This window comes from Mastacembelus armatus, chromosome 5, assembly GCF_900324485.2.
Source record: "Mastacembelus armatus chromosome 5, fMasArm1.2, whole genome shotgun sequence".
Taxonomy (NCBI): domain Eukaryota; kingdom Metazoa; phylum Chordata; class Actinopteri; order Synbranchiformes; family Mastacembelidae; genus Mastacembelus; species Mastacembelus armatus.
Genome location: NC_046637.1, coordinates 10,899,658 through 10,910,516, shown reverse-complemented (window position 1 = coordinate 10,910,516; position 10,859 = coordinate 10,899,658). Strand labels below are relative to the sequence as shown.

Below are 10,859 nucleotides of genomic sequence, written 5' to 3'. Positions count from 1 at the left end.
GTATAGTGTGTGCAAACTTTTGACTGGTAGTGTGTGTGTGTGTATATATTTACTCACAATTGGACAGAACAGCTTGTAGCAAAGATGTTTTAACTTCCAAAGGGAGTGACAAAGTGAGCATTTGCATTGATTTACCAGAGTCCCAGAAAACTAGTTCTAGTAAAAAGCAAGCAGTTAATGTTGGCATTAGGAAAATGATGAGCAACCCCCCCCCCCCCCCCCCAAAATAGTTTGCACACCATCTATAAAACACACTATCATATACGTAGTGTGTCATAATGTTTTGGTGCCCACAGTAGTCGGGTGACTCGTATGTCACTCCTATAGCCGATGCTTGTGTCCCAGCAGTACTCGGGGGAAAGCACCCTGCTCGGTTTATGAAGCCACAGGTACTTGTTTAGATGACTCTCATCATGCCACAAAGCCTCCACATTATTTTGTTTATCCTCCATGATGGCCTGGTAGCATGCATCAGTCAACGCTTTTACACTTTTCCATGAGCCTCCAAACACAGCAGCGTGGTAGTAGAAATCCCCAGTTTCCATGTATGCTTTGGACTTTGGGTTGCGGTCATAGGTAAACAGTCTCTCTGGAAGGTGGTAGAAGTGGGCATGGAGCAGAGCCACAGTGTCTCCCAGGGCCTCGGTGCCAAATCTCCCAGTGAAAACCTGGTCTACATCAAAGCAGAAGACATGCGTGCAGTGGTGGCGAATATGCGACTCTATGACATCTGATATGGTCTTCATACGCAACATAGAGATATCCTGCCACCTGGAGTGCCTCTTTATTTTGAATACCTTCAGGCTTCGCTGAGGAGCCAGCTTGATGTCTGGTATTTTTTCTGGCATGTCCGTAAATACATAATATGTCACCGGCAAACCCAACATAAAGTGATATTCAGATGAGTTCAGAAAGGTCATGAGGTAAGCCTCCAGGTACCTTTGATGGAAACAAATATGAGTCAATGAATGTAAGCTTTCGTGAGAGGATATGTAGTATGAGTCAGATGAGTTATAGTGTTGAGAAAACAAACCTGCCCACAGCAAACACAGTAAGAGCCACAGATGATCCCGCTTGCTTGTGCATCTGGTCGTACATATCTGGGTCAAACATTCCCTCCCAGATAACAGGAGCTTTCCAAGTCGTGCATGTTAGTACATCATGCCTGGACCTGAAACAAAATGACACTAAGGCTTTACATTTTGAAACATGCATCACGTTCCTTCATTTTTTTTGAACACCCCATACTAAACAGGTCACTTTTTTCTTTTTTGTACACAGCTTGCATTGTTCTCACATCACTTGTTTTTACCACTTTGACAGTTACACATTTCTCCACGCAGTTCCGCATACCAACATGCAACACAGTGCAGCAGTTTTATTTCTCGCCTTAGATCTAGGTATAGCAACAAAGTGTCATATACAATGAATGTTTTTATACTTCACATGGTTTTGAAAATAGTATGGTAAACATACATAATGGGCTAAGATTTTTTGGTAGTTTGAATGAGACGGTGATCCCTGATGTTTGTCTACTGAAGGTGTTGTGTTTCAAAGCAAAGCGGTCCACACACATTATGCTGACAAAGTAAACAGCTTTGAAAATGTCAACTCAATGACAAATGTTTGTAACCAACTGCAAAACCTGTGTTAATATTATTTTATAAAGTTTACCAAGATGATGGGAATGCAGCCTGACTTGTTGCACCAGGTGCCCCAGTATGGTCAAAAGTCCCAATTACCAGATACTGTTTGTTTGCTTAAAAGTATATAACAGTGATATGTGTAAAAAAAGCATTTAAAAAAATGCAATATAAACTTTGATATCCATAATAAGGGTTTGTTTCCTTTTCCATTTTTAAAATACATAATACAGAACATAAAAGTCTTTAAAACTATATAGGAAACAGTTTATGTAATGTATAGTGATAATTTTACAAGAAAAAAAATTCATGAAGAACATAGAGCCAACTACCATTGGACGTCATCTCATACCAAAGCAGATACAAACATACTGCTCACTATCAAATTGTGTATTTGGGGGGCGCTAATGACTGAATTTAATTAGAAACCATAAGTAGCTGCAAAGTTTTAGCATGAAAAAAAAAAGCTAACTATGACTAAATTTGATGTGTATTAATTAAAGACAGCATGAACTCAATGCTACTTAAACTATTAAAAAAAGAAGAGCCTTTGTGTTAATTTCGAAGGGGTCTGTCAGAGCAGCAACTTTTCAAAAGCAAGTTTGTTTTTTTTTTTTTAAAAAGATAGACAAACCAGCTGACTAGTTGTTTCAGTTCTACATTTTGAAACATGCATCACGTTCCTTCATTTTTTTTGAACACCCCATACTAAACAGGTCACTTTTTTTTTGTACACAGCTAGCGTTGTTCTCACATCACTTGTTTTTGACCACTTTGACAGTTACACATTTCTCCACGCAGTTCCGCATACCAACATGCAACACAGTGCAGCAGTTTTATTTCTCGCCTTAGATCTAGGTATAGCAACAAAGTGTCATATACAATGAATGTTTTTATACTTCACATGGTTTTGAAAATAGTATGGTAAACATACATAATGGGCTAAGATTTTTTGGTAGTTTGAATGAGACGGTGATCCCTGATGTTTGTCTACTGAAGGTGTTGTGTTTCAAAGCAAAGCGGTCCACACACATTATGCTGACAAAGTAAACAGCTTTGAAAATGTCAACTCAATGACAAATGTTTGTAACCAACTGCAAAACCTGTGTTAATATTATTTTATAAAGTTTACCAAGATGATGGGAATGCAGCCTGACTTGTTGCACCAGGTGCCCCAGTATGGTCAAAAGTCCCAATTACCAGATACTGTTTGTTTGCTTAAAAGTATATAACAGTGATATGTGTAAAAAAAGCATTTAAAAAAATGCAATATAAACTTTGATATCCATAATAAGGGTTTGTTTCCTTTTCCATTTTTAAAATACATAATACAGAACATAAAAGTCTTTAAAACTATATAGGAAACAGTTTATGTAATGTATAGTGATAATTTTACAAGAAAAAAAATTCATGAAGAACATAGAGCCAACTACCATTGGACGTCATCTCATACCAAAGCAGATACAAACATACTGCTCACTATCAAATTGCGTATTTGGGGGGCGCTAATGACTGAATTTAATTAGAAACCATAAGTAGCTGCAAAGTTTTAGCATGAAAAAAAAAAGCTAACTATGACTAAGTTTGATGTGTATTAATTAAAGACAGCATGAACTCAATGCTACTTAAACTATTAAAAAAAGAAGAGGGGTCTGTCAGAGTAGCAACTTTTCAAAAGCAAGTTTGTTTTTTTTTTTTTAAAAGATAGACAAACCAGCTGACTAGTTGTTTCAGTTCTACATTTTGAAACATGCATCACGTTCCTTCATTTTTTTTGAACACCCCATACTAAACAGGTCACTTTTTTTTTGTACACAGCTAGCGTTGTTCTCACATCACTTGTTTTTGACCACTTTGACAGTTACACATTTCTCCACGCAGTTCCGCATACCAACATGCAACACAGTGCAGCAGTTTTATTTCTCGCCTTAGATCTAGGTATAGCAACAAAGTGTCATATACAATGAATGTTTTTATACTTCACATGGTTTTGAAAATAGTATGGTAAACATACATAATGGGCTAAGATTTTTTGGTAGTTTGAATGAGACGGTGATCCCTGATGTTTGTCTACTGAAGGTGTTGTGTTTCAAAGCAAAGCGGTCCACACACATTATGCTGACAAAGTAAACAGCTTTGAAAATGTCAACTCAATGACAAATGTTTGTAACCAACTGCAAAACCTGTGTTAATATTATTTTATAAAGTTTACCAAGATGATGGGAATGCAGCCTGACTTGTTGCACCAGGTGCCCCAGTATGGTCAAAAGTCCCAATTACCAGATACTGTTTGTTTGCTTAAAAGTATATAACAGTGATATGTGTAAAAAAAGCATTTAAAAAAATGCAATATAAACTTTGATATCCATAATAAGGGTTTGTTTCCTTTTCCATTTTTAAAATACATAATACAGAACATAAAAGTCTTTAAAACTATATAGGAAACAGTTTATGTAATGTATAGTGATAATTTTACAAGAAAAAAAATTCATGAAGAACATAGAGCCAACTACCATTGGACGTCATCTCATACCAAAGCAGATACAAACATACTGCTCACTATCAAATTGTGTATTTGGGGGGCGCTAATGACTGAATTTAATTAGAAACCATAAGTAGCTGCAAAGTTTTAGCATGAAAAAAAAAAAGCTAACTATGACTAAATTTGATGTGTATTAATTAAAGACAGCATGAACTCAATGCTACTTAAACTATTAAAAAAAGAAGAGGGGTCTGTCAGAGTAGCAACTTTTCAAAAGCAAGTTTTTTTTTTTTTTTTTTAAAAGAGACAAACCAACTGACTAGTTGTTTCAGTTCTACTACATACATTGTCTGTTTTTCCATAAAAATGTACCAATTGCAGCATTCAAAACCTATACACTGCTGTGTTTTCTGAAAGCATAAAGTACTGAAACGTACACATGCTTTTTCCCCTGCTAACCAAGAAGTTAATTTAGAAAGAGAATAAAGAATGACTTGACCTCCTTCTAATATGCATCATGTATATGTTAAACGTTACACAGTTTATAGTGTTGTAGATACTGAAACCCAGAACTAAAATTCATGACACTAACAGCTATTAGTTCTGCACATTGATTTCATCATAGAAACACTCTAAATCACACATCTATTTTAGGTTATGCTATTTGACACAGCTTTTTATCAAGCCAACCCATCGCCAAGGAACTGAAGGCAAAAAGTGCTGCTCATGGTTTGTGTAATAAGTAAATGAATTAATGAAGCTCTATATCTTGTGAGCATCTGCAGCCAAAACTCAAAGTCTTAGACAGACTGAATCAGTCTTTCTGCAAACAGCTGTAACCACATTTTGCATAATGAAGGTACATAATCAAGGACCCATGTAGCTCACAAATATATAGACATTTTTTGATTTGTTCATTGTTGTTTTGGGGGTTTTCATAGGACTTGATTAAATAAAAAAAATTTAAAAAAAAAACTAATAAGTCACCACCCTCATCCTTTAATGTTCTTACATAAGTTTGAGACGGGCATCCACAATGTTGTCCAGGTTCAGCAAATTTCCATTTTGCAGATTGCATTTCTCCATTGGTAACATCCCTATTAAAATTCTGACAACAAAAACATGTTTCGAATTAAAAAATAATAATAATAATGTCATGTTTAGAATCAGTCACTGATTTAGATGCACTGAGGTAAAGCTAATGCAGTCTCATTCAACAGTCCACAAGTAAATGCTAGTTTCATGAAGGCAATGCTGAAGTGTAATGCACTCTACAGAAACATGTCAGACTAGCTGCACTGAAAAAATAGGGGTGGACAAAATAATAAAAACACCTAAACACAATTCAACAACCTCTAAAATCATCAATGATTAAACCTTTTCTAAAACAGCTTAAACATATTTGAACATTCTCCTCTGTGAATGAGCATTAGTTACAGCACTGTTGATTTGACTATTAGATTATTATAGGTTGGTGTACCTAACATACTGGAAACTAAGTGCAATTGTGGTAAGATGTTTTGGTACTCACTTCAGAGATGGTGACGTGAAGTAAAAAACAACCAGTGTAACAGGAAAAACAATCACATATTTCACAACAGCCCTCATCTTCTGAACATATCTGCAGGGACACAGAGCAGACAGTCGGATGAAAACACCAAAGAGCAACTCAGACAATTATTCAAAGCTACGTAGCACAATAATGCAAAGAATCTTTTGTTAAAATCTAATGTACCCCATTGCTGAAAAACTGGGTTCTTCAATTTCATAGAATTAAGTCTTCGGTAGGTTGTGAAGGCAGATGTGGGCTCAAGGGAAAACGTGTCAGCTCTGAGATCATAAAGGAGAAAGTGTGTTACACCTGTTGGAAATGATTCTGCACAGGAACACACAGGTTCAAACTCAAACACCTGTAAAAAGGACTTGGCCAACATTTGAATATATTTACAAAGCTGCTGGCACAGTATGTCACTACACACACCAGACAATGTAGGAAATTTTCTTCCTTGTTTTATCATATGTGCTTTTAAGATGGGTGTAAGCATTAAATGTGTGCCAATATTAGCTGCCTATTCTGGGGACTAAGCAAACAACGTGAGGGTTTCGAATTGTGGATGCAAGTCCAACTTTTTATGTTTAAAAGGCTTTTTAAAGTCTTCGGTCTTATAAACATTAGAGGTTTCATGGTAAAACTCTGTTGACAACATATAGTTAAAGCAGTCAAATGCTCTGATCAAAGAAAGGCAGTGAAAGAATCAGAGGAGAAATTTGATGCCAGTTTTCAATGTTTGACTACGCAGGAAAGTGCTTATGTTAGACTGGATCCAACAGCCCTGTATGAGCGGCACACCTTGGTGAATTGTCACTATTAGATAGGCAAAACTGTTTCATAGCATTGTGTTTGTCATTGGTGCAGTTGGGTGGCTGCATTATTTAGGTCCATTGCCAATATCAACAAATCACCACATGATTGCTCCATAGAATTGTTCTTTTCCTTTTGTCTTCTGTGGAGTTTCAATCTGATGAAATGCAGACAGATAAGCCCAGGATTTGAGATATAAGATAAGAAGCCTTTAATGAGGTCAGATTTTTTTTAACCATATCTAACATCTCTTATGTTATTGTATGTATGTCTGCATAAATAATCATTTAAAGCATTGAAATATATTGTGTACGTCAGAACCTCGACCTGGCCGGGAGACATTGGAGTGACTAGACTAGCTGAAGAAGCGTGTATAGGGAAGCAGCTTGGGCATACTCTAGGATTTAATACTTTGCGTTAATATGGAGATGCTGGTGTAATTAAATAAAAGTTCTAACAGCCAAAAATCAGAATCAGATATACTCCTCAAACCGCTGGCGGCTCCAGATCGTGAAATTACACACGGAAGATAAATATTTAAAATAAGAATCGATTTTTTTTTAAAAAGGCCAAATCTCCACAGCTCTAATACTATCTAAAATTTTACCCGAACATGTACATACCGAACTAAATAAGCAAATATATTGTCATTTGAATAGACTGTACGCACTTTAAATGTCTCAGTAACCTACCTGTGAGCCGCCGGCACCTGTATACATCCAACGTCTTCAAAATGTCCACTGTCAACTATTTGAACCACCTCTTTGTATTTTTCTTGAATGGAAGGTAGAACACAAAGTGAGTAATTTAAGCTATAAGGTTCTCAAAGACAGACAATGCTGCTGAAAGAAAATTGTCGTTTTATGCGTGTGCGCACAGGTAAAAAAAAAAACGTTTCAGCGATCAGGGAGTGGCTTTTCTCTATAGAACGTGAACAGTGACGCCCTACTTAGATTTCAGCTAACACCTGCGTTAAATCACACATGACTACTCTCTGCTTTTGGTGCAGCCTGCTACAGGTGGCGTTTGGCTGTACCAAAGGACACTTAACATACAGTACGAGGGAGTAGTCGATGCACTGTGTTCCATAAAAGACAACGCATTAAAGAGCAACTCCACTATAAGATGATATGAGCTGTAGAGTCAAATTCACTTGTAGTGGCACCAAGAAGAGGGAAATTTTTTTTTTATGACAATCGGATGTCAACACACCCGAGGCGCATGATGAATGAAGATCCGCATGGATGTGCAGGAATAAAACTTGTGCAATTTGCGCAGAAACACAGAAAACATTAGGTCTATAAATAAATCTTTTGTGTGCACGAACGTGATTTGGACAAGTAGGAAAGACAATACCTTTAGTCTTTTATGAGCACATCATTAGTTCTGCCTGCACACAACGAACACAACACTTGAAAGTTGTTAACCAGTTGACCAGGTGAACATAAACGTGAATACGTTGGCGCCACAATTACGCACAGCTGGGGCTACTTACGGCGCTGCGTTATCAGGAAGTGCTTACGCGATGCTACAAATAGTCATCAGGCGTGATATTTCACACTATCATCAGCACCAGCTTATGAAGTTAATCATCGAGCAGCACAGCATACTAGTAACACAGTCAGCAAAAAATGACTAACAAGATAAAATTCAGGGCCTGTTGCGCTGTCATAAAACCATAGTTTCAAGATCAAAGTCACAGTCTCAGAAAATACGTTTTCACATTAACTTACGTTTTCTTTGCACCTGCTTGAAGGCAACTATGCTGCTGTAAATGTTACTGTCTCTGACCATAAATTACAGCAAACATGGTTGAGCTGAGGTGGAAGGCCACAAAGACCACTATTAGGGCAGATTTATGCAGCTCAGAATATTTGAATAATTTCCCCATGTATAAATAAATAAATAAATATCAGATTTAATGATGAAAGTATTATCTATCTTCTTCTTTTTTGATTTTCATACCAGAAACAGGGTTACTGATTAGGCCTATTTGACAGACACAACAGCCTGTTGTTAATTAACACACAGAAACATGCAGTTTGCCAATGATATCACACATCACTGAAACAAACTATCTTCCATCCATCCACTAGCTGCCACTTATCCAGGTGGACCTGACAGGCTGTGAAGGGACAGTGGTAACCACTGCACCACCCTATAGTATTTGAAAGACTACGTTAAAAGTCAACACAAAGAAAAGGTGCTATGACTTACGGTAGCTGCATGTTTAACCTTCTGATGCACCTTCAAAAAGGTCAATGGGAACATTAATGTCCCTTCGACACAAAAATGTGCTTGGGTGCATCTTAAATTCATTACCTGGGGCTGTTTTTCATCATTAGGAATGATATCCCAATCATTAACATCAACATCAGAGAGGTCATAATTGGCACAATGTGCAGCCAGGGTATCTGCAGGTCTAAAAAATCATTTTTAGAAGCATTAAATTCATTAATTTTTTCCTAGTCATTGTACACCATGCTATATGGTGTAGAGCATATTACACTGTACTTCCTTGCTGGTGTCTATTATCAGATAACCCAATGACAACACAGAAGAAACCTCATCTGTAAATATCATAGGTAACCAGTAGGCTGAAAAGAAATTAGGTAATCCTGTTTTTTTTTAACTATTATTGGCACTGGTGACAAAACTGCTAATACCATCATACTGTACATCTTGCCAATATAACAGACAGACACAAAGTGATGTGTGTGCCTCTTATTTGTTTATTTTTAAAAGAAATTTCCATATAGATGGCAGTCTAAGTTGGAAGAGAGCCAGGGTATCAGCATGGACAAGCTTTGACCATCTCTTCCGTCATGCACGTTTGAAACACCTGAATAGCTATGCAGGCTGTGACTCTCCTATCTCATGTAAGCAGACATGTTTTGGGTTTTTTCTTTGAAAACAAAAGTACCCCTGCTACTGTTATTTGTGGCTGTAGCTGTTTGCATTAAGACTTTTCATAAAAACATGATTTATTTGTATAAAATACAAACCATTGTTCAAGAACAAGTGATTCCCAACCACCTTATTAAAAAAGCTGTGTCTACTGTCAATCAGTTGTTAGTTGTTCTTGTTTCTGGTGATCAAAGTTCTTCTTGGCACCCATTTTTCCTTTCCCACGGGCCCTAAACAATCCCCTTTTCATCTTAAGCAAACAGACACAGCTTCCCTATCTCATTTGTTCACAATAAGGTGATAAATAACGTCTGGGCCACACTTCTATGCTACACACCTGTGGCACTAGGAAAATAATATAGCCATAAATATATTCTTTTATATTGCGTTGGTTTTCAATACAATTGAATGTGAATTTATAAATAATAACATTTTTGAGGAATGGTTTCTTCTACTTAGGGTTTATTATCTTCTGAGCTTAGATGTGCTGACTTTTGTTATTAGTCATGCAGTTCTCAATATGCTGCTGTTGTAAGGGAATAACCTGGGTTTACCACAGTGCAACATTTAATATCAGCTATTTCCTATAAGATGGTGAGATATTAATCATCTTGCTGTTTAATTTCTGTTTCAATGTCAGGTTTTCAGCTTAGTACAGGACCCAAACACAGAGAAACACAGAGATATGAGGCAAGGCAAACCGGTGAGGCGAGTTTGTTTGCCAGGTGGGTGAGTGCAGTGGTGAGTGGAAATACATGGCCCAACAAGGTCACCTGTTGGTGTATTCCACTATAAAATAGCCACTCTGAGCCAAATGTTGCAACAGTATTTGATGTGTCAGTCTTACAGGCCTCCCACGTTGACAAATCATCAGATCATAAACATACAGTACTACAGTGTTGGTAATGTATTTCCACATATGATCTCCTGTCATATTTTCATCACTTGTGTGCTTTCCTTACTGCCACTCCCTGCTCCCTGCCTGTCTAATGTCCAAGCTGCACATTAAGGCATAAACTAACAATACCTTTACAATACAACAATAATTTTCCCTGTGCTTCATCATTCATCAGTAGAGAAACAGTATTCTCACTAGGTCATATCATGATAGTGTGGGTCACTCAGGTCCCAATTATTTATTTAAAAACAGGCTTACAGGTAACATAATTTATGTACAATATCATGCTGTGACATAAAAAATCAAATGTCAAGTGATAAAACAGGAAAGTGGGTCCTAGAATTGTAACAAAGTTAAGGCTTAAATGCATATAAAATGGCAGGTGTTCATTCATAACACAATGGAAAAATGAAAATGAAAATAAGGTTGAAGATTCCATTATACATCATGGATAGATACTCATTATTAAAGTTTGTGTGGCAGCAGCAAGGTTGCAGAGTAACATTTCAGTCTTGCCACTTACATGTATTATTTTTCTGTACAGCCAATTAAATACAAAGTTGACAA

The 10,859-nt window shown here is 36.9% G+C and overlaps 1 protein-coding gene across 1 annotated transcript; it reads right to left on the bottom strand.

The window, feature by feature from the left end:
• Nucleotides 1-257: 257 nt before the first annotated feature.
• On the bottom strand, nt 258-7,340 carry LOC113130581 (alpha-1,3-galactosyltransferase 2). The gene is made up of 6 exons (XM_026307329.2): nt 7,180-7,340; nt 5,861-5,955; nt 5,657-5,746; nt 5,138-5,233; nt 1,034-1,171; nt 258-939 (listed from the first exon to the last, which is right to left on the bottom strand). The coding sequence occupies exons 2-6, from the start codon at nt 5,863-5,865 to the stop codon at nt 258-260; spliced, it is 1,011 nt and encodes a 336-aa protein (XP_026163114.1). The 5' UTR covers nt 5,866-5,955; nt 7,180-7,340.
• Nucleotides 7,341-10,859: the final 3,519 nt, after the last annotated feature.

Excerpts from the sequence above, each read along its gene's own strand:
- LOC113130581 (XM_026307329.2), bottom strand. Across the intron at positions 5,234-5,656 it reads TTCACGTCACCATCTCTGAA|AATTTTAATAGGGATGTTAC; the intron begins GTGAGTACCAAA and ends TTTTGTTGTCAG. Across the intron at positions 1,172-5,137 it reads GATGCCCGTCTCAAACTTAT|GTCCAGGCATGATGTACTAA; the intron begins GTAAGAACATTA and ends ATTTTGTTTCAG.